At 46.4% G+C, this 24,238-nt stretch overlaps 2 protein-coding genes across 9 annotated transcripts in view; one reads left to right on the top strand and one right to left on the bottom strand.

Moving 5' to 3' along the window:
* LOC135912540 (uncharacterized) overlaps nucleotides 1-8,169 on the bottom strand; it is a 328,642-nt gene extending 320,473 nt beyond the window's left edge. For all 4 annotated transcript variants that reach the window (XR_010567715.1, XR_010567716.1, XM_070533974.1 and 1 more), the window contains exon 1: nucleotides 8,070-8,169. The gene's annotated coding sequence lies outside the window, so the exon portion shown is untranslated. The remainder of the gene's footprint in view (nucleotides 1-8,069) is intronic.
* Nucleotides 8,170-9,617: 1,448 nt separating this feature from the next.
* LOC135912514 (uncharacterized) overlaps nucleotides 9,618-24,238 on the top strand; it is a 91,386-nt gene continuing 76,765 nt past the window's right edge. For 2 of the 5 annotated variants that reach the window (XM_065444968.1, XM_065444967.1), the window contains exons 1-2: nucleotides 9,620-9,772; nucleotides 20,460-20,547. In XM_065444968.1, coding sequence (XP_065301040.1) covers nucleotides 9,714-9,772; nucleotides 20,460-20,547 — 147 coding nt within the window. In that variant the 5' untranslated portion in view covers nucleotides 9,620-9,713. Of the gene's footprint in view, nucleotides 9,773-20,459; nucleotides 20,548-24,238 lie in introns of all 5 variants that reach the window. The other 3 variants (XM_065444966.2, XM_065444969.1, XR_010567706.1) reach the window with 3 other exon arrangements.

Genomic DNA, 24,238 nt, shown 5'->3' with positions numbered 1-24,238 from the left:
AATATATGAAAATTAGGGCTGAAATACGTATGCACTCAAGTGAAACACGAGGTCCGACATAGTTCCCGTGGTGGAAGAAGCCCCGAACGGTATGGCTACAGTGGCACACGAGGTAATATTTTATTAAGGTGAAAGCCTTAAGTCGCTCATTGCAAGGGATCATAGCTGAATACAGCGGCGTCTAGTATGTGATACAAAAAAGTAGAAGAGTGATACACGAGAACTAGAGGAGTTGCGCAAAAAATATCAGCAGCACTGGTTCATAACCGAGAAAAAAATAACGTAATCAGGAATGGCTCATACCCCCGTACGCAAGCAAAGATGCAATGGCTGAACATCATTGAAGAAACAAAAGAAAGAAATAATGAAGGAAAGAAAGAACAAAAGAACGCGAGAGAGAACACAGAAAGAAAGAAAGGAAGGAAGAACGAAAGGAAGAGAAAAAGACGGAACGAGAGCGAAGGAAAGAAGGATGTACCAATTAGGTAGTGCGTTAGGTGCTCGCATTCTTCGGTGAGATTGTATACCCACACCGCAATACGTTGACTTCACATTGAGGCTCGTTATATCGTGCAAGAAGTAACTAAGAGACTTAGATGGGCTAGTTGGTTGCTGGCTTGATGGAACATGGTTTTAACGGCGCGTTTTCTGGACCGGACACAGAAAGAATGCCCACAGGACAGTTGCTGCAGAAATTTCAACTGAGCTTTACTGCGGAAACATTACACGAGCAGGGGCTGCTGCGCAGAAATATTAGAAAAAACATTGCCACAGCGCACTTTGTCAGCACAAAGGCGTATCATTATGTCGCACTTCACTACTGACAGTCCTGATCTGCGCAAGATTAAAGACAGATTTCTAACCGCGCTCGAACACAATCAACGCTCTTCACATCCGCGGACTTCTATACTTATTGTGCAAATATATCTCTTCTCGATAAATTAAGTGACGTGGTGCTAATGTAGCCTTCTCCTTCTCTTTCTTATACGAAATGCCTCAAGCAATTGCCTTTCTTTTTGAGCCTTGAATCTTCCGAGTATACAAGCGTCTCTGAACATTGGAGTACACGGGCACCTTTTGCTATGGTCGGACAAGTGACCCCCCATACGAAAGCCTGAGCATTTGCACGGTGCTCACTCAAATGGTCATTAACACATCCACCAGTCTGGCCGACGTAACATTGGCCACAATAGAGTGGAATGCGCTATAGCACCTCCTTTTGGCGGCTTACGAGGGGCGCAACGTGCTTTTTTGCGCACTTTTGCGAAGTGCGCGCGCAGTGCACAGCACGTAACAAATACGTCAGTTTCTAAGGGACGGAGAAGACTCTATGAATGGACTTCGGCGGCTGTCCTGTGTGCATTCTTTGTGTCCTGTCCTCAAAACGCGCCATTGTAACTATGTTCTGTCAAGCTTGCAAGTGTGATCCCTCCGATCGAATAACTTCATGCATTACTACGTGTGCAGCAGGCTTTCGCCTTCATGTGTTACCGGAGTGTATCATGCTGTCTATAGTTTTAATTACCAGTAATCGGAACAGTGTTGAGCTCTTTTATGTTGGTACTCCGATGTGGTGTTGGGGCTTCCTTGAACATGTCTCAGGTAATATTTAAGGCTACTGTACTACATTTCCTTTTCGCTTTTTCCGGGACCTTTCTTCAGCTTCTAACCACTGTTACAATTTTATCGTTTGGCGTAAGACGCGCCGGCATGTATGCGATATTTACAGAATGTTGTCGCATACCTTACAGCGAAAGAGTGTTATTTACTCAGCATGCGAACACTCGCGCACATTCCCGATCAAACGCGAGCGCGAGAGATTGCGCTGGAATTTACGATGATTTATTTCCGATTAAGCAACGCCTTGACCTGCCGATCTCATTCCGATGACGGGTTACAATGCATGCCGCTATCATTGTGCGTTGAACGTTACTTCTCTTTCGGGGGCATGTGCACGAAGTATGGAGCTAGATTCGCGAATCACAATTTTGTATTGCCTTTGTTCTTCACCACCTACGTTAAAGTAAAGACTTGCTACATTTCCATTGAGAGGATACGGCTAAATGAAATGTAAACTTTAGTTCCGCATGGGTTTACTCTTCTAACGTTTTATAGTTCACAACACAATTTATCCTCTAACAGATTGCAAAATAAAGTAACTTGGATATTCGCAGGACGTCTTCGAAGAAAACAGTTTTTTTTCTTATTATTCAGGTTTCAGCGGACGGCAGCAAAGTGCGTCCACTTCAAAACGATTCATTTGACTTCCTCTCTTGCACGCTGATGCCAACTAGAGGAAAAGAAACGAAAAGATAAGTGAACAGAAAGAATAGTGAAGGGATAGCCAGAGTAGACCCACTCTAAGAGTAATGACAGCTGACAGTCGCAAGCGTTCCTATATAGTGTGCAGTCGATTTCGAGAAGCGCAGTTGGTCTTTGTGGCTGTGAGCATCTATTAGCACTTAGGAAAAGTTCCCAGGACACTTTCCTCCGAGCGCAGTCTGCCATAAAAGCCGCGGAGCGTCAGGCGTTAAGTGTCCGGTCTCCATCGATCTAACGAGATGCGTCCTCCGAGAAACGACAGAAAGGTTGCTAATGCAGTGTGTTGGCTTGGATATGTTTGTGACGAGACCCAAGACAGCACCCGTCTCTCCTAACGTCTTATGATGCTGGCGTTCCCGTACGATAAGCGCCGTCCTGAAGGGAGGCGCACCGTAACATTCTGCAGAGTTGCTTACGTTTAGCGCATTTAAGGCGAGAAACGCTTTTCTAAATTGCCTGCTTCGAACAGCGTTTCGGTAAACCCATGTTTCTAATATTCCCACAATCGTAAGAGCCAAAAGTATGTCTTGTTCTCTAATGGCATCATCGGCTTGCCGTTTCGCAGCGCTCTAGACCGCTCTTGTCAGCGGCGTTGTGTCGGCTGGTTGATAGGGGGTGCGCGCCTTGCGTTCGGTTGGTTGGTTCTCCTCCATCGCTCTCCTCCCCCTTCGAGTGCTCTGAGGCGCTCCGAGCCCTGTCGTCGGAGCAGTTCATCGAGATCGAGAGCGTTTCCCACAACGTCATAACAGCTAACCTAGGCAACCTAGGACATTGCATGCTGGCGTCTCAACGAAGGCTTGTCCCACCGGAGAATCCAGCGGTTTTACCGGCAGTGCTGGGAGCTTGGATAGGCGAAACTATGGGCGAAACATCAGACATCGACAGTAGTCACGTGGTTGCACGTCTGCCATTGCGTCCTCCGAGACCGAGTCGCACGTTCGGCTTGCGAGTTTGTCCTTTACCTCCGAGTTCGGGGAACGCTGGATCTGCCTGAGACTGAATCGAGTGATGGAGGTGACCAGTAGAAGATACCACAAGTTGTAAGTTCTTGTCACGACAGCGGAGTTGTGATTCACAGCGCCTGCCACTAAGAAATGCGAAACGAGGTATGGCCGATGACAAAGTAACTGTAAAAAATGGTATTCAGGAAGTGTTTACTACCGTGTATTGCGGCTGCCTACAGTACTGGAACGAACGGATGCTGGGAGGTGACTCCAATCGTTTGCTGGCCACATCACGCATCTACATTGGCATTCAACTGGTTTCACCGACGCCCGCTTGTTTTCTCTAGAGCTTTAATTGCGGCTTAGCCTGCCACCTGTGCTCTTCGCTTTCTTTCTCTTTATGTCCGCCGCCCCTTTCCCAATGTCCTGAGACGTGCTTCCACCGATGTTCGGTAGTCGCTTTCCCTAGTTACTTACTCATTTACTTACTTAATTATTATTACCGTTATTGCTGCAGTAAATTGCACCTCGTCACCTCCATGATCACCCTCTCTCTCAGTTGAACTCTCCCAATGCTAAAAAGTTTTGCTCTGTTGCCTATGGATGGGCGTTGCACTTACAATTTCTTAGGAATGGCCAACAGCGTGGCCTGGGATAGGGTGACTATACAGTAGAGCACTTTCTGTGCCACTTCTACACTCAATGCTTTGCTCCGTGAGCTAATAATAGCCGCTTCGACGCTAGGCCACTCTTGGAGGAATATATCCTGGAAAAATGCCCTAAGCACTATTGTATACGCAAGCCCACAAAAGACTAACTGTGCTTGCTGAAAGCGACTGTACTGTGTGAACGCTTGTGACTGTTAGCGGTCATTCCTCTGCGAATGTGCTCACTCTCGCTACCTTTTCATTATGTTTCTTAAATTACTTTTCCTTGTCTGTGTTCTGCTATTAATCAGTTAGCATCATGAGTGGCAAAGGGGAAAACGCAAGTGTGTGAAGTGGTCACGTGGTGTAGAGGAAGAGAGATGGGAGCTCAGAAGAGCGTGTAGCACATGCACACACACACGCGTATATATATATATATATATATATATATATATATATATATATATATATATATATATATATATATATGGGAGCTCCGAAGACAGAAGAGCGGGTAGTACATGCACACACACACACGTATATATATATATATATATATATATATATATATATATATATATATATATATATATATATATATATATATATATATATACTACAATCTTCTGATTGACACTTTGCATGTAATTTTAATGTTGGAGAAGTTGATTAATTAAGATTTGCTACCGATTTAAGTGGAATGAAAAGTAATCTCAGTATCTCCAAATGACGGCAAACAACATTAGCATGGCTCTGCCAAGCTACGTGGCATTTGCATATTTTTAATGCTTGGCTCAAGTTACGTGAGACACCCTGTATAATTTCACTTGTAGTGATGGGAAGAACAAGGTAGCTCTAAAAGGGTGTCTCGAGTCCAACCATTAGGCGAGCTTGCGATGAAAAAAAAAAACACTCAAAGCACAATGATGGCTGCACGCAAAGTCGCGTTTTGCTGGAATTCGAGCAACGGTTCAAGGCGCTGGTTCATCAGACTTGAATGCTTGTATCTTTCTTGCTGAAAGTGCAAGTGACGCCTCACTCACGCACCTATCACCTAATTTATAAATATTATGTGCTTCTATTACCTATTACCTTCTATTACCTATTTCTGGGATTGCCATAGAATCTATACAAAATCGTAGCGCGCGGTTCATTCTTACTAACTATTCTCGGGCATGAAGCGTAACATCTATGAAGGCTACTTTAAACCTCCCTCTCCTATCATCCCGTAGGAAGTTAGCACGCTTATCACTGCTGCACAAAATTTATTATTACAATCCGGAATTAAAATGTGAACTTTTGTCCGAACCTGCATATATATCATCTCGTACTGACCATCGGCATAAATTGAGCGTTCGACACTGTCGCACAAACCTATTTTTTTATTCATTTATTCCTAAAAATACCAATGAATGGAATCATCTGCCATCCTCAATTGTTAACATAACCGATACATCTGCTTTTAGAACTACTATTGAAGAATACTTTTGTTAATCCGCACTTTCTAAGTTTTTTCTTGTTATTATTATACCCTGTTATCTGCACATGCTGTATATTTAGTTCCACTCCCTTCTGTAACGCCTTCGGGCCTTGAAGGTACAATAAAAAAATAAATAAACCAGTAATTTCATTTTGCTTTCTGTTATTGCACAGTGGTCCAGCCTAGGTTTGCATCTTCAATCTCTGTAGTGAATGGTTAAGCTGCCACCTGTCCTATTTTTAACATTATCGCATGCTCAAGCAGTCTGTTAATAATGTACCGACCTGATTGTCCTGCGTGAAAGCGTTTACACGACAGCGGTATGTGGTAGACTATGCTTTCATTACATGCTACATAATTGGTGCGATGTTGCCTGTTGCACCATTTTTTCCCTTGTTTTCTGTGCCCGCGATATTGCACAACTTTGCCAGTTTATCGGGGGCAGAGAACAACACTTTCCCGTCAACACGTCCGGCTACCTTGTTTAAATTGTGCGATACCATGTGAATATAAAGGATTACCCTAATCTTTTCTTTTTTTGGGGGGGCTGGACGTAAATTACTGGTAGACCTGATTTCCTTGAGAATTTTTTTTCGTCTACAGAAATTAACATCTGCCTGGCGTACCCTGCCTGTAAGAGAAGAGTGCATTGTTGGCTCAAACTGGTATGAATTAAGTGTATGCATGATTTTTCGAAAGCATTCTTGAGGCAGAGATTCATACTCGCTCTCCTAATTAGTTTCCAGTGTGCGGAGTTAAATTGGAGGATGGGTTCCTTAGCTCGTGGCTCGTACCTCCAACACAAATTATCATCATTAAAAATGAACTTCGTGTCCAAGAACCGGATGCTTTCGTTGTTGGGCAATTCGTGCGTCATTTGTAGGGGCTTCAGATATTTTTCTGGGATTGACAGAACTTTTGCGACTCCTCGGTTAAAATTGGATGGGTTTCGTTCTAAAAAAAACAAAAAGTCGGCGACATTTCTAAAACCTTTGCACACCTTTGTTGTTAGTAGTTCGGCGGCGAGTGTTGTATTAAGGTGTGATAAGAATAGATACTCAGTATAGGTGCAATACATCATCCTATGCACACGTCCGTCTTTTGGCAAAGGTAGCTGTCATCCCACTTAATGAATGTCGATGTAAGGTAAAATTTATGAAGCTCTAACGAATTTTCGCAAGCAAGTGTTGAAGTCCGGCACCTTTGGCAATAAGGTCAGACATGCTGTTTCTAAATTGTTCCACAATAACAGAAAGAAAACTATGTGCATGACTGTAACACGTGAAACCGAACCCATTCATTTCATATATAAATTACTAAATATGTCAGTGGAACGAGTCGATTCCGTTAAGTAACTTGGAGTGAAATAACAAGATCGTTGAAGTGGGATGCACATATCAATAACGTCTGCGCACACGCGTTAAAACAATTTGGCTTTTAACGCGATACCGTTAAGGGCACCGTGTCGCAGAAAATATGGTGTCCGCATTCGTCACCGGCGTCCCCATGAGCGAAACTTCCCGTATATATTTAGGTATATGTATATGCCACGCGGTATACGAGGGTTACATTGCAGCACGAAGCACGACGTAGCGTGTGTGTGCGCGCGTGCACATGTTACGTTGGTCTATACACATGCCTTTAGACACGAAGGAATCATGCACAGCATGGTCTTTACTCACGCTGACAGCCAACACACCCAGGGACATAAACAATTAGCGGCCCAGTGCAGTATGCACGAGAAAGACGTCCGCATAACGTCCTAATCGCGTGGGCTCTAGTGACAGACACTCTTTTCCTTTTTCCCTCCAGTTATTAGACACAACAACACACAATAATTTGTCTATACAATGTATGACTTCGCTGAAGGGGCAATCAGTGTTGTTGGCAACGAAACATGCTTCGGCTGTGAATGTGAGCATAGCACCATTATAGCAATTCCAGTACTTCAGCATTGCGCGACAGAAAAAAGATTAATCAAGTGAGGCATTGACGCGTGCGCTGCCTTGTTTCAGCGCGTGCTAGGCATATGCTGCTTTTATTTTTTTTCGCCTTTCTTAGTACTCGAGTGCCGTTCGTTAATGCGCACGAAAAAAAAAAAAACGTTGGACACGAAAACTGTCAAGCTCTTTGGAGTCTTGTTACACATGCCGTTACGAAACGATTGCTGGTGAAGCTGCGAAGTCGACACGCGCGTTCCATCGAATCTTTGCCCGCATTTCTTTACTGTCTCCAGCGCAGTTTCGGGAACTGTCCGTTCCCGTCTGGAAATTCATCTGAGCAGACCGAAAATAAACCCACCGGAAAGGCGTGACGCTAGTGTTATCCTAAGCCCGCAGCGTAAGAAGGCAGGACGCACACCATCACTTGGTTTGGTGCAGTAAAACGAATACCCACCCGAGGAAACATGCTGGGCAGGCTGTCTTTTCTATGCAAAGCCGCTAGTGAATGCTTTTAAATGCGTAAGCATTTCTATGCTTCTCCAACGAGGAAAACAGTCTGTCTCACGTGCGACAAAAATGCGGGCCGATCCGGGATATAGTGCAATGCAGGGCCGACCCACGGTGGAGGAGAAACACGCCTCAAGCACTTAGCAAAGTGAAGCGAAAAAGTGCATATATTCTTCAGAATCACGCATACAGTATAGATAGAGCACGCAGCAGTGAGCGGCCTTACCTTCGTGTTCTCTGTCGCTTCCACGTGGACGAAACGGCGCGAACACAGCGCTCACGAACGTCTCAGCACACGCTGCACCGTGCCCCTTTCGCCGTTCGCCTTCAAGATAAGAACCCGCACGTCTCTCTTCTACAACGCGAAGCGGCGAGAACAGAGCGCGCGAAGCTATGAGCAGTCGGCACATGCTGTCTGCATCGCAGATGGCGTTCAAGATATTGTTCGCGTGGGGCGTAATGGCCGTAATGGTTCGACGCGGATGGATGAGGCGCTAAGAGCGATACCTGCTTACAATCATCGGAACGCTATCAGCGCAGCTCGAGCCGCAAGTTGCAGCAGTTTGCTTGCCTCACGAATTCTCGCGCCGCTGTCCACTGCAGTTCTTGTTGCTGCAGGGCTGTCGTTTATACTGGTCGTATCGTTTCATAACATTGATAATGACAACGGGTTGCGTGAAGGTGGGAAAGTGGCACAATGCTTACACATACTTAGAGAACTCCTAGAGGTGTTCCTGCGTGAATTCTTGTTTCTCAGACAGTGCGGGAAGGCTCGCGCGGCGAATACGCGTCACAAAAACACAAGCTTCTCGCGTTTGCGTGTATAGTATTTTGGCCCGTTCGGCAAACAAATATGAGTGCGAACCCCAGTATATAGTAGGGTAATTAGGATTATCTGCCTACTTAACGGACTGTGACTCTACCTCTATACCTATTTTTCGGCACACATCACATATATATATATATATATATATATATATATATATATATATATCATGTGTGCCGAAAAATAGGTATAGAGGCATCCATGATTAATTGTAGCAGGCTGTGAACTACACATACAAAATGTACCAACAAACTCGTATCACTACCATTCTTGTGCAGTGGTCGTTTTTTATATAATAAAAAAAAATCTTGTTGTTTTATGTGTTTCGTGTAGTGCACTTACCTGAAGGCCACCGGCTGGCGAAACGCCGCAGGGAAGAGCGTAAGGAAGGAAAGAAGAGAGGGGGAGGGAAACAAACAAAAAAGGAAGCGGCTATCAAAATCCATTGTAGTCGGATTCTATCCGCATATTCAAAAGCTTGTAATAGCCTTAACAAATCCCCCTTTCAAGAGAGGATTTTTCTAGCCTACTTTAACCAGGATTCTAGAACTTCTCGAAATAGTCATATCCTCCGGACATTAGCAAAGCTATACTGATGTTTATCACATTCTAAACGGACTGCATGGATTCTATAGCGCGTCTGTCAGACCTTCATTCCGTGTTGGCGAATCGGTATGGAAGCAGAATTATATCGCCTTTGTGCTAGTTGGGTGCAGGTGGCTTGTAAATAAAGTGGCGTTTCCTCAATGTCATTGTTCGCTAAGCCAGCACTTGGACGCAAAACGTCTAGTTACGTTAATATCGGCCTGTAAGCATAATGACTAGGAACTGAAAGAAAGGCGAAATACATTTTTACGCAAAATTGTGAGCGCTTGCACGCGTATGCTTCGTGAAGCATCAAGTGCTGGAGACCACCTGCAGCGCTGCAGATGAATGCATTTTTCATATTTGATGGAGCCTTTGCTCATTCCCTGCTATATAACTTCACCGACTTTCTTAGCTTGCGTCGAAAAGGAGATCACACTGAAAAAGTAGTTGTGTTAGATGTCTGCGTTATACAGCGCCCGATATGTTCTGATAGGCACGATCACTCTGCAGGGAATGTAAGTAGTCGCCGCAACTCGTCATACGTTCGGGGACCCAAGGCTGTTTACTTGCATGACAAGGACTTTATATGCGATGCCCAAAGCAAATAAGGCCTGTTTCGTGCTTCAAGTTTCAAAGGAAAATGTGCAGGGAACTTATAGCCCGTTCTTATTCTTCTGATTATTTCAGTCTCATGATCCGGATCCGCGGTCACTACCTACCCTAAGTAGATGTATTCCCTTACCTCTTGAACTATCTTCTCCATATTGCTAATGATATTGCCGGCTGTGTCTCTTACCGCATGCATCTGATTTTTGCTTATTCCTAGTTTCCTATTCAGTGCTTTTGGGTTTCCTCCGTTCCTGAGAGCATGCTCAATTCTATCCATATTATACTTCCTTATGTCAGCTACCTTACGCTTGTTGATTAACTTCGAAAGTTCTGCCAGTTCTATTCTAGCTGTAGGGTTAGAGGCTTTTATACATTGGCGTTTCTTAATCAGATCTTTCGTCTCCTGCGATAGCTTACCAGTATCCTGTCTAAGGTAGTTATCACCGATTCTATTGCACACTACTTAATTATGCTCATAAGATTGTCGTTCATTGCTTCAACGCTAAGGTCGTCCTCCTGATTTAAAGCCGAATAGCTGTTTTGTAGCTCGATCCGGAATTTCTCAATTTTCCGTCTTACTGCTAACTCATGGATAGGCTCCTCATGTACTAAATTCTGCCGTTTCCTCTTCACGTATACACTAATTCGAGATCATGCCGTCCTACGGTCATGGCAGCGCACCTTGCCGATCATATCCACATCTCGTATGATGCCAGGGTTAGCGCAGAGTAGGAAGATAACCGATGGTCATTAAGGGTTACGGACTGGATTCCAAAGGAAAGGAAGCGTAGCAGGGGGCGGCAGAAAGTTAGGTGGGCGGATAAGATTAAGAAGTTTGCAGAGAAAACATGGCCACAATTAGTACATGACCGGGGTAGTTGGAGAAGTATGGGAGAGGCCTTTGCCCTGCAGTGGACGTAACCAGGCTGATGATGACATCCCATTGGTTGCCCGCTAATTCCTCCAATAGCACTGCCTAACGTTAAACGGTGCCAGGTTCAGATTCCAATTGTGGCCTGTTCGGATGCAGAGATTCTTAGCACCCTCTGCTGCGTCACAGGTCTGAGCGCCGCCGTCGTCAGTTGCTTCGCAGCTGCTGGGGACAGAGGGCCCGGGTTTCTTGTATTCATATAAGAGCTTGTGGCCAAGCGGGGGCCAATCCTTCTCTGGTGAGGGAGTGCGTTACCGATTCTGGTCACCGGGATCAGGCCGCACTGCAGGCATGTTTATGCAATTTTATCAATACGCGGATTTTTTTTTTTATCCGGTGGGAAATTCCGCCGCACCGAGATTTGAACTACGGTCCTATTGCACGCGACGCGGATGCTCTATATCTACGCCATGACTGCAGCGTTGCCGAAGAGCAGGCTGCGTTAAAGGAGCGGCAGTTGGAGCGGGCCGCGAGTCGTGCGTTCGGCCAAAAAACTGGAGGCGTTTCATGAATGCCGCTGAGAACTCGCTCGAGAAAGGGCTCGTCGTCGACGTGCCGACCTCGCCGTGAGGAAGCGCGAAGCCGAGGCATTACGACAACAAATAGCCGCGGATCCCGAGCTTCGCTTGCACCCCTTTTGACAGTAATGGAAGGCCGGTCAAATTTTTCATCGCGATAGGAATTATATTTGGACACTCCAGGCGGATTTCTGTCATCCACGTCGGCGTTGCGGTCGCCGAGAGGTTCCGTATGAGTGAAAGCCTGTGAAGGGGGGCCGGCCAAAGCCACCTAGAAAAAAATGCAAGGCCTGCGCATCACCTCCTCTCCCCTGTCAATACGTCACGAGAGTCGGATGGTAGCGGTGGATTGGGGAGCGCTGCGTTTCTAGAACGCGGCGCGCGTTCTGAAAACAAATTTTCTCCGTGGCTGCAACGCTAGAGCGGCAACGCGTGGAGCATTTGCTTGGTGGTTTTGGTGGGGCATGCTGCACCGTAAACGCGATTGCTTTTCTTCGATTGTGCGTGGTTCGTCGTACACGGAAGCGCAACGATGCCTGGCTGTTGTTGCGCACCAAACTGCAAGTCCAATTATGACGGAGGACAAAGTGTCCGAGTGCACAAGTTCCCATCTGACCGAGCCACTCGGGAAGCGTGGACGAGAGCAGTTCCTCGGAAGGACTTCTCGCCAACGAAGTACACAGTGGTAAGTATTTCTTCTCCCTATTGTTATTCTGGGTTTCCAGACGAATAGTTTTCGTCAGCATAGTGCGCAATGCATTCGTGCACGCGTGCACAATAGATGGGTCTCTGCACCTGTCGACGCGCTTGTAAATTCAACATTTTCGTCGAGCTTCATACCTGTAACGGCTTGTTTTTTTTTATTTCAGCCCTGTGAAAAGCATTTCTTGCCATCGGATTACTTGAAGACGACATCTTACACGGACGTCAAGACAGGAAAAGTGGTCGAAGTTGCCATGAAAAACATCCGTCTGAAGAAAACTGCAGTTCCGAGCTTGTTTCCCACTTGCCCTGCCTATTTATCGCGTCCGCAAGTGTGCGTTCGAGAAGCGCCGGCTGCCAAAAGAGCGCGCTTGGAAGCCACATATTTGCAAAAAGCAATAATGCTTTCTCAGCAAACCCAAGCAGAAGAGGACGCCAAAAATCTGGTTGGTAGCTTTGCGGACTTGCTGAAGGCCTTGCCAAGCTTTCAGTGTTCGGACTTCTGGACAGTTTTGAACAAGGGCTCCAAGGTTTTCTTTTTGGACTTGTCACTTCAATCTGCCCCTGCAGTCCGTATACTTCGGTGATCGTGTCCACAGACCTGCGCGTCGAAGTATTTTTTGGTGAAACGGGTGTGAGGAAGTGTGGTGATGTGTTAGTTCCTGAAAAGCTGTGCGACTTGAGAGATTTGAAAAGTGTGTTACACATGATCGAACAGACACGTAAGGATATCAGCACTGAGCGTTCTGAAAAGGCCCGTCATCTACTGACATTGGTTTCGACATTGCTAGATGAAGTAAGTGGAAAACATTTCGCATGCGAGTTGCAAGAATGGCATTTGGAAGTGCTTAAATTCTTGAAGAGTCAAGTTGATCTTGTTTTGAATGATGCTGGCCGATATCCCCCCCGATTTATTGGTTTTTGCTAGCCTTTTGTTCACAATTTCACCTCATGCATACAGATTCCTGAGAAGTTCGATGAAGCTTAAGATGCCGCATCCTGATACGATCAGAAGACTGTGTTCATCGTACGATGTACGCCCTGAAACGGAGCAGCAAGAATGTAGCTTTCTTTCCTATGCAAAACGTATGGTAAGCACATATAAAGAGCATGAAAAGAATGTAACGTTGATGATTGATGAGATTCACCTTCAATCATCTTTTGATTACAAGGCTGGGTTGGTTACTGGTGCTGCGGTAAATGTAATGTGTGTGATTTCGCTCATCCTGCACAGGAGGTAATGGGGCGTGTTGTAAGTGCTGCAGCGAATACACTGCTGAACAACTTGTGCCGCACAGAAAACGACAAATTACGCAACACCAAGAACGACCGAAAATTGCAGACCTTGAAGGCCTGAGATGTTTCTCATTATTTATTATTTATTCATGAAGCTCTGTTTTGTTGAACGTCTACGTATGTTTGTGTTGACAGAACCCTTGTAAAAAGAAACCTGTGGCGTAGCTAGGACTTATTTGCCTACATTATCAAAATTTAAACCCTGCATTTTGGCCAATTCAAATGTTATTTGAGTGCATTGTGCTACCTGTTTATGATTCGAACTCTCCATGCTACCGCAATCCATTAATTGCATGCTTTCCTTTAGGACTGAGAGTAGGCCTCTCGTTTTTTACTTAATTTTCGCCATTATCTCAGTATTTTATGAAGACCAATAAGGCCTGCAAACAAGGCGGGTGGAAACAAAATAACCACAAAAAATGGTACAACAAAGACGGAAGCTTGTTCTATTTGAGAATTAGTTGTGCGTGACCCTATAATGATAACATTTTCACAATAAAATTAACCTCGATATTCGTGTGTCTAGCGAGGACTGTTTTACGCAATGCAAGAGTGAGAAGGATAATTGTATATGAAAGACTTAAAATGTTTGTTTCCTAACGCAGTTCTTATCATTTGTGAATAAAGTATATTCTGTGTCTTCAATATGCAGTTTTCCTCTTTCTTTCGTTCCGTCTAAAGTTGAGTGACTAAGCATCATGCAGTTTGCTTGTCTTAGTCCCGACCAAACATCACAAGCACAATAAGGCAGGTCGTGTTGCGATACACGCAAAAAACAAAAATGTTGCCAATCAAGTAATCTAAGGAAGGCATGAAAGAATGCTGCTTTCTATGGTGGTGTTGACTGCGGTGAACCAGCGGCTCCCCCTTATTTTTTGCGTCAGCTATACGTGTATTGCTTTGGAAACGAAGCATCTGAATTTATAGGTTGCTGTCACTTTAAGAACAGCACTAATTTTCTCATGCCATAGTATCCGCGACGCGCAAAGAGACACACTGCAAGCGCAACGAACCTAGGCGCGGAGACGCCGACGGCGTCGACTGTCCGGCCCATCCGACTAGCGTGACGTCACACCGGCGTGCGGAGGCCTTATATTTTTTTCTAGGTGGCTTTGGGCCGGCGCACGTGGTTCAATCTAGCGTGCGCGAGTGATGAACGCGGCCCGGATCACTGGTACGGTGCCTCGATCTCCTCGTCCCCCGCCGCTCCGTACAGAGTAGACACAACCGCGGCGTCTACTACGGCGTTGGCCATGCAAATCGCGGACACCGTAGTAGACGCCTTTGGCGAATGCCGTAGGGATGCGTTGCCGACGCTCGTGTGTCTTGAAAGTGGTCTGCGACGTGGCTAAAGCGCGCGCCCACGCGACCTCAATTCAAAGCGATCTGTGATGTTTGCAGAATGCGCGTAGTGCAGGTAGTGCCGTATGCGCTGTCATTTAGACGTTCCGTGCGTGTTGAAAAGACTTACGCACGGATGTCTATTGGCTCGCGACCGCTTCCGTGATTCCTAACTCCAGCGTATTCACAGACAGTTTCCGCGGCCATCGCGCGATGGGTGTTCATGTTTACCTGTGTGCGCATGACACCGTACTGGTAACTTTAGTTAAAGGACGTTGATGGGCTTGTTGGTTTGAATCCATGATAGAATGTGTAAGCACGACTCAACAACGACGTAGAAAGAAGCATACACGTAAAGACAGCCCTGTTTCCTTGTGTTTGTTTCTTTCTGCGCCCTCGTTCAGCCCCGCTTGCACATTCTATCATTGTTAACTTAGTTAGCAAGTAAATGTTTGCAAGTTTATACGGCCGATAAAACCACTGTCCTTACTTCGTACAGCTAACTAGTAATTTGCTATCGCAATCGGCGCTTTGCCTTTCCGGCAGAACTGCGACTTTTCTTGTGCCAACACTGGGAGGAGCTCTTGCAACCACTCAGCGATCTTCTTCGTATAGCAAGCGAAGATGAAGTCAGAAGTTCCGCGAAAAATCGCCGAACCCATGGCCAGCTTCATGGCCGCAAAAGAAGACGTCGCAGGCGCGGCGCTTCTCACTCATGTCAGATCTGATATTTCCACTCGAATCATAGTGTATACTTTAGCGTGTTCATCGGCCTTGTGCCTTCATTGGAATTGCTTAATTTCGAGTGGCACCATCTGGCATTTTTCTCCCGAAAGTTTCAAGCTGCTGACATACGCTACAACGTTTTCGGATACGAGATTCTTGCCGTCTACGTCACTACTCAACTCTTTGGAGGCTTCAGGGAATATCAAAATTTAATTACATTTTCTCACGGACTACGAGCATCTTCTCCACGTGTTTCGAACCAACTCCTCGAAGTATACCGCATGCGAGCTTCGTCAATCGGTCTACGTGTCCGAATTTACTAGCGACATACGGTAATTTAAGGGTGCGAAGTATGGGGCTGCTGACGCACTCTCCCGGATAGCTGTCGTGCGCTTCCCTGCGCAAACGGTTGGACGGGAGAGCTTGGTGACGGCGCAGCTTGAGGATGCCGAGTAACAAGCACTACGTTATAGCTCTTGTTCTCAACGACCGCAGCGGTTACCTAATACGTAGGGATCAAAACCACTTTTGTGGGAAACGTCAGCAAACCTTACTCTGGATTTCGTACCCGTGACCTATAGCCGTGCTCTGTTTCACCCTTTGCACGGTATTTGCCAACATGGTAACCGAGCTGTTGACATTGTTCTGTTCAGCAGCACTGGGAACGAATAGGAGCAAATGAGTGAGGATCTCAGTCGAGAACTTGTGAGAGTAGGGTTGAGGAGTAATATGCAGAAGCCAGGTGATGTTCAATAGCCTGGCAATGGAACAAGAATTCATTATCGCGCGTCAGCCTCTAGAGTGCACGCAGGAGGACCTTTATATAGGTCGGTTACTCACATGGGACCCTGATCACGAGAAGGAAATTTACAGCAGCATGAAAATGGGTTGGAATGCATAAGGCAAGCATTACGCAACCCTGACTGAGAGCTTGCCTCTGTCATTGAAACGTTTACAATCACTGCCTTCGACTGGTGTAACATATGGGGCAGAAGTTTGAAAATTAACAAAAAAGCTTGAGAACACGTTGAAGACCACACAAAGAGGGATGCAAAGAAAAACGCTAGGCGTAACAATAATAGACAAGAAGAGGGTGGTGTGGGTCAGATAGGAAGTGGGAATATGGATATTATAGTGAACATAAGCATGCTCTCAGCATGGGTGCTCTCCAATTTATGAAGACACCAAAATACTTTCCACGCATAGAAATGAGACTACGAGGGAGGTTACTGAGGCCTACTATACCAGTGAAAAAGGATCGCATTGTGTAAGCAGGCCATCGTTAAATTTGTATGACAGTGAATTTTAATTTTTAGGCCGCCTCATAGTGCAGTATTAGATTACAGTATTTTGCATTTTTGCCTGCGGAGTGATAATGACATCATCGATAGGAGAGCACGTGGCTCTGGGCTGTAGTATATAAGTTTGTCTATGCCTTCGAATAAAGTTAGTTGTGAGTTCAGCGCTGTCCCGTGTGTTCACGCTTTCTGTCTTCATTATCTTGCGCTGCCCCTTCAAGAAGAACATTAGCATAACATAAATGGAGCTTGGGCAGGTCATGTAATACGCCGCTCAGATAACCGGTTGACCATTAGAGTCGCAGAAAGGGTGCCAAGAGAGGGGAAGCGCAGTTGAGGATGACAGAACATTAGCTTGGATAATGAAACTAGGACATTTGCCGGCGCAAGTTGGAGACAGCTAGCGCAAGAGAGGCGTAATTGGAGATTTCTGAGTGAGATCTGAACCTGCAGTGGACATAAATATAGGCTGATGATGGTGCTGATGATCCTAGCTACGCAGTGCCTCGTAGCTAAGTGCTACGTCCGGCCTCGCATGAACACCGACATATGTAACTGGGCTCGCACTTGTATGCATTGCGAATGCGCACAAATTATACGTCAGGCCAAGTCTCCGACTCAGCCTTCTGTGCCGCCGGGCCGATGTGTCGGCCATTTGCACATAGACATGGTTGAACCAATTTATTCGTAACGCGCTTGCAGCTATCGGCTAAGGATCGCGAATAACGTAACGCGTTAGCATGAGGGCGTGCCCATACCAAACGTCACTGCCGAATCTGTTGCCCAAGCCTTCGTGTCCTCATGGGCCTTGTGCTTCGGCTGTCCCGCGTCGGTCACAAGTGTCGGGCGACAGCTTGAATCAGTACTGTTTACGTCCTTAGGTCAAGTTCCTGACACAATTCACTGCCGAACCACGGTTTGCCCCTGATGTGCCTACAGCATGGTCGAGCGGTTACATCCCCAGCTGAATACTGCATGCCGTTATAACATGTCTCAACTGCGAACACTGGATTGGCCATTTGCCCTTGGTACTGCTCGGTATACCCGCGGTCTATCGCAAGAAACTATGTTGTTCGGTGGCCAACCTCGTTTTCCGAGCTTCCCTGAGACTTTCTTGATACTTCTTTTCTTTCAAAAACGCCCCGCCCCAGCCACATCATTACATACGATGCCTGTAGGACTTCGCGAAGGTTCTGCGCCCTGTATCACTTCGCATAGCAGACTGCATGGTTTTTCTGCATCCTGACCTCACGTCTTCCACTCACGTATTTTCTCGCGTGATCCCCTCAAGGCAGCTGCGTCGCCTACCCACGATGGGCCATTTCGCGTCCGTCAACTATGAGCCAAGTCGTCAGGAAATCTTCAGTCTGGATCGCGTGAAGTCGGCCTAACTGGAGACGCCTAATCCAACCTTGCCTGCGGACATCGATGTAACCACCCATCTAGAGTAGATGTGCCGTCGCCGGTCTGCGATGTCCGTTGCGATGTCTCGTCTTGGCGGCTGACCCTGTAGTGCCCTCTTCCGAAACCTAAAGGAGGCTGGAAGAACGTGCAAGCATAAGAGAGAAAAGAGAATAATGATGCGCAGTCGGTGTCGTGCGCATGAGCACGACACGGCTGGCAGTTAGATTTCACAATTTCGGAGACGTGTCATCCTGGCGTGTTGTTCCTACAGTACCTGACCGTTTTCCTGCCTAACTTGGGTCACTCAGTAGTCTATGGTCAAATGAGTAGTGTATCTAGCAGTTGTGCTGTGAGAGCAGAGCTCGCATGCAACAGTCGGACCAACCTAGGTGTCTTATTATGTGGAAATTTGTATAGATGGGCCGCACTTTAACAAACTTTTTCACGCCGATCGACATGGTGACTGTAGATGCGAAACCGTGTAGGTAGCTTTGTTTAAGGAAACTCTTTGACGCCTACTTGGAGGACTGTGTATGTGCTGGTCTCCACGAACCTCTGTGATGTTGACTTGGGTAACTGGATGGGCGCGAGTAGGCGCATGCCCCTCTTCAATGCACCTCTTTGACGCCAGCTTGGGTGTCTAGATATGTACCTTTGGGAAGCGCTCTAAAAAAAAAAAACAAGGTTGAGAGTTCTGCAATGTGATAGCGCATGAGGGCTGTCACGTGGTTTTATTTCATATTTAGCGGGCTTTCTCTAAACGCAGAAAAGAAATCACCGCGCAACATGTACGTTGCCATAAAAAAAAATTGGAGGACGCTTAAGCTTCGCCTTCAAGAGTGGAACGCGACAGCGTTCCCGTCGACCAGCCAAAGGGTGTAAGACAATGGGCTACAGGGCAGCCATCACTTACGAGGCGCCCCGCATCGGACGCGGTCAGCGTCGAGCCATATGGTCGAGCAACGCGGCGTTCGGCGCAGCAACGAAACGTGCGCCTGAGCAAGCGGAATGAACCAAAGAACTCGGTATCTCGGAGGGGGAAATGATGCACGCCAGCCAAACGTCGTGATCGGCACGGGCAGATAGATAGACAGATAGTGATCTAAAGAAAGGAAGGACGCTTGATTCTGCAGAGAGAGCAAGGCGAAGCGTTGTTAGGGGAGAGAGAGTCCGCGCCGCGACCCGCCTCGCACAGCTCCAATGGGCGCGTGGCGCGCCATCTGTCGGGGCAGCGCCGTACATGAAGAGGAGGGGGTCTTCTGTGTTTGCCGCAAGATGGCTCTGCGTGCGCGGAAAGCGCAGAAGGAATGCAGCGGAAACGCACTTCGCTACTCGTGTAATTGCGACTTCTGTAAGTTACATGTTCATAATTACCGATATACACCGCAGTATAACTTTCCACGGCTCGTTTCGAAGGCAACACCGCATTCACTAGAGACGCGTTTATACCGCTTGGGAGCATCGAACTCGTGGCTGAGTGGTAGCGTCTCCGTCTCACACTCCGGAGACCCTGGTTCGATTCCCACCCAGCCCATCTAGGAAGTTGCTTTTTATTTATGAAGTGCCTGCCGTGATTTATCGCTCACGGTCAACGCCGCCGACGCTGACACCAACGCCGACGACACCGGCTTTTCTGCGACACGAGCTCCTTAACGCTATCGCGTTAAAATTGATCAGTGGTTCCTGAATACCCTCTGCAAACTAACGGAACGCACTTGACCCGCAAGTGAATATTAAAAAAAATTTTCATAATTGATCTTAGTTAATCAACTCATTAAGAGGCAATTATAAAGAAAACTCTAAGGAGCGCTTTATGACAGCAAACTTATGCCGTTGGTTTCATTCAGTTGCGTTTAACCACTTTTTTGTAAATACTTCGTTCAAGTTACGCGAACCCCCTGTGTAGACTTTGCATTCGATGACAACGACGATATCGAGGAAAAAAAAAACAAATTATGGGGTTTTAGGTGAGAAAACCATGATCTGAATATGAGGCGCGCGTAGGGGGGGGTGGGGGGACTACGGCAATTTGGACCACCTGGGGTTCTTTAACGTGGACCTTAATCTAAGTACACGGGTGTTTTCGCCCCCATCGAAATGCGGCCGCCGTAGCCGGGATTCCATCCCCCGATCTTGTGCTTAGCAGCCCAACACCATAGCCACTAAGCAACCACGGCGGGTAAGGACTAGATCGATTCGCAGCAATAGTATTTTCCCAGCTTCCGCTAAAGTGTGTCTCTCCATGACCTAGCGGAGAATACAATGTGTAGCGTGACTTTGTTAAATGCCTAGTGATTAAAACTGTAATCGCAAAATACAGTTTAGGCTTCAGTAAGTATTTCTACGATATCATAATGGTTCTTTTTTACACTCCTAGGTTTATATGCTTTGGCAAACCAACCGCTTTTCCCACTATTTCTGATGGAAACGGCACCACAGCGCCTCCATATAAATGCGGGCAAGTGGTAAGTGAATCTTCGGAATGAAGGCCTAAACCTGAAACATGCAAACTTGCGAACGCACTGGAAAGTTGCCATTGCTGTCGACACATTATATCGCACCTTTTTCCTTTAGTATATGCAAAATTTAGAAAGATTTTATGTGCAGGATAGTACAGTCCTAATCCTTAAAATGGATTGCTAAAAGAGGTGGAAAATTGTGCCGCATGAAATCGAAATGAATAGGTGACTAGTCAACAAAAAAGATCACCGATTACTACTTAAAGGTACATATTGCAGTTCACGAATTTTAGCCGTTGAGTTAGGAAGTGATATCGAGCTAGAACAAAGTCTAATGATGGCTCCGCTTTTGAGATACGCACCGTCAAAATGGCGGGATAAATACAGTGTTGTTACATGTACTTAACATCGTTTTAGGCATTGTGTCACAAATGCAACTGGACTGCCAAAATATATCGTCGTGAACTAGGAGGATTGTTACCTATAAGCTTGCGCCACATTGAGAATTCGTTCGAAATTAATACATTCCAAGATGCCTTATGAACTCACTGGGCAAAATTTGCAAATTACGATGTACGTCTTAATGAAGAGCCGGGCTACATAGAGGTCGTTTTGTCAGTGGCCATAGGATGTGGGCATATACTTTTTCAATGTTAACAAAATTAATGTCGAGAGTCATTGCGACACTGTTGTGCCAGAATTTGTCTGATAGGCCAGCACGACGAGGTGATTGCCACCGGAGCGCTAGGGAACCAGTGAAAATTCGATATCCCTGTGGCGTTTGTCATAGAGGGATTTCTTGAGCCTGAGAGGCTGCGATGGTGTCACGTGCAGTCTGAAGGCCTGGGCAGCCATAGAAATTTCAACGCAAGCATAAGCACTGGGTGGCTGTGGTGCGTAGGGTAGTACTGTGCCAAGAGCGGAAAAGGATGGCACGAGGGTGTCATGGTGGCAAGAGTTAGTAGAAAAATCGACGTACAGCAGAACGACATCCCGGTCGCGATGCTAGGGAGAAACGTACATAAGAAGACATGACGGAGAGTGTTCTGTTCGGGCATTCGGTAAGGCCGTTTCTCCGGAGGTGGTAAGCAGAGGTGATTTGGTGTAAGCTCTCCGGGCGTTGTCGTCGGATTTGCGTTGACAGCAAGTGACGTTGCAAACCCAGACATGAATACCGCCACATTGGTGTACGCGACAGGAGGGGTATATTCAGTTCCCTTGAAGTGTGTAAATGTGTACATCGGCCAAACCAAACGGTGAATCAAAGACCGGCTCAGGGAGCATGCGCTAAAAGTTAAGAAAAAAGAGGACAAATATGCACAATTGGCGGCGCATATCATCGCGTGCTTGCGAGGCGCTTTTTTCTGAGACCACTATCTTAGGCAAGTCTTCAAACCACATGGCTCGAGTTGCTTTAGAATAACTCCATATCCACAAGAATCCGCCTATCTGTGTAGGCGAAGCATGCATTGTTTCGCAAAGAGCTAAACTGTACTTCTTAAGTTCTCCTATCTAAAGCAGGCAGCAGTATTGTTCACCTTTTAAGTTTTGTTTTTGACTACCTTAGCACTGCAAAAGGGGCGTGACATTTTTGCGCGGCTCACTTTATAAAATCGGAGGTTGAGTCGGTTGGAATTAACAGTTGGTAGTAGCGCTCGTCCACGTCTGTCGTGTCTTCTTTATGTGTACGTGTATTTTTCGCGCTGTATCTGGCATTCACAATCCCACTTGATTGATGTTACGTATCGGCCAATATCAGCCGTTAATGGGAATCTTCCATATTCTGACATATGCAAGCCGCCGGCAGCTTCGAAGCTGGTGTGAAAAAGGCTTCGCTTGAAAAGAGAATGTTTCATAAAAAAAAAGCGACTTCACGCTCTGCTTGAGAGCTCCACGCACCGCGCACGACCGCAATATTTGGTTGAAATTTCCACAGCAGCACATGTTGTCTGCGGACTATCCTTTTCCACCAAGCCCGAGGGTTGGCTGAGGACACCATAAAGGATGCAGTTATTAAATAGGAATCAATAGCCTGCAAGGTAATCCCCAATCTCGTCTTTCCTGCAGTGTGGCAGAGGGCAGTCATTCGCTAAATGAGAGAGGCTAAAACGTTGATAAAAGAAGAAATAAAAAGAGTATTGAGATTAACTTTGCCAAATTTGAATCTCGAGTCGGTCTGAAATGTGTGCCCCTGCAGTAGTGACGAAAAATGTTACGTATGGCATTTTTGCTTTCTCGAAAATGTTCTGATTGCATTTTCGGATTGCTTCATGCTTCAAAACCCCTCTGTCACAGTGGCGGCTCCATTCGGTGTGCGTGGCCTAGAATGGGCACGTACCCAGCGGCACATACTCAGCGGCGCAACTTCTCTACAATTGGTCATACAGCAGCTACACCAATTTGCCTTTTCGGGGCACTTACCCAGTGCCGGATGTTGTCTGCTCGGCAAAACAAAAGGCATCACATACCAAAATACCCGAGTTGTCTGTATTCATACGCGCGTTCATTGAAAAGTCGGAACAGAGCCGTTCTGACGATGACGACGACGACGAAGAAGAGAAGAAGATGACGAAGAAGTTGTACAGCGGCAACAACGCTGGAGGCGACATTTCTTGTGTCGCATCGCGTATACAGAGAGCACATAAAGCTACAATGACATTCCTTATATTCGACTTATCTGCTGGCGTAAAGCGTTTGTTAGCGAATTATTCATTCGTTCAGGTGGGTTAGTAGCAGCAGCATCAGCTTGAGAAGCGGAGTTCAGCCAAAGTTTATAGTTTCGCATGGTGATGTTGCGATAGCAGTTTCTTGATTCTTAAGATAATCGATGCATTCTCTTATATATCGGAAATACAGATACTGATACACGTCTTGCCAGACATATCTTGATACAGATACAAGATACCCAAAGAGTATTTAAGATAGTATCTCAGATACACGTATCTACGATACTGCCCAGCACAGGCCTCTAATTATTCACGGCCGGGGAGTACGTCATGCTTTAAAGAAAAAACGCAGCCGCGAAACTTTTGACACCAGCCCCCAGCCATAGCTACATTGCATTCTGGTGACCCTGTAAGCTGCGTGACGCCATTGATGGTGTGGTCCCTCGCAACATTTTGGACTAATTCCCACTGAACAGACGAAGCGACCGGTTATGTCGACTGTAAGCCAAGAAGTGGGGAACGCAAAAACGTTGCATTTATTGAAATGGTTGCTATTTGCAGCCCTCATATTACCTAACCTGTCTTGTGGAATCAGTCTGGCAAGTGTACCGCAAATAACAGGGGGTGAGTGAAATGCAAACGCAGTGGATCCTACACTATGCACCGAATACAAGTTCTGTCAAGAAATCGCGCGGCGCTGGTATTTCTACTCTTCTCCTCGGACGAGACGTGAACCTCGATATTCAAACGCGAATGACACCGTCGTGGAATTTCGCCCATAGAAATCAATACGTATATCATGTGTACGTAACAGAACGAGCATGCGAGCTCGCTCGAAAGTCTTAAATAAGGGGCATACCGCAGGCTACCCTAGCTCTACACCGGCGGCTGCGCTTTCATGCATCCTACGTGCAGCTTTTCAGGTGACAGCGCCAACACACGTTTGGCGCTTCGTAATTCTTTATCCCAAGTCCCCCGAATTAGTCCTGCTCGGCACTGTATAAGCGTCCTGGTCACGACAGCTAAGCTTG

Source organism: Dermacentor albipictus, chromosome 2, assembly GCF_038994185.2.
Source record: "Dermacentor albipictus isolate Rhodes 1998 colony chromosome 2, USDA_Dalb.pri_finalv2, whole genome shotgun sequence".
NCBI lineage: Eukaryota > Metazoa > Arthropoda > Arachnida > Ixodida > Ixodidae > Dermacentor > Dermacentor albipictus.
This window is presented reverse-complemented; position numbering and strand designations above follow the sequence as displayed.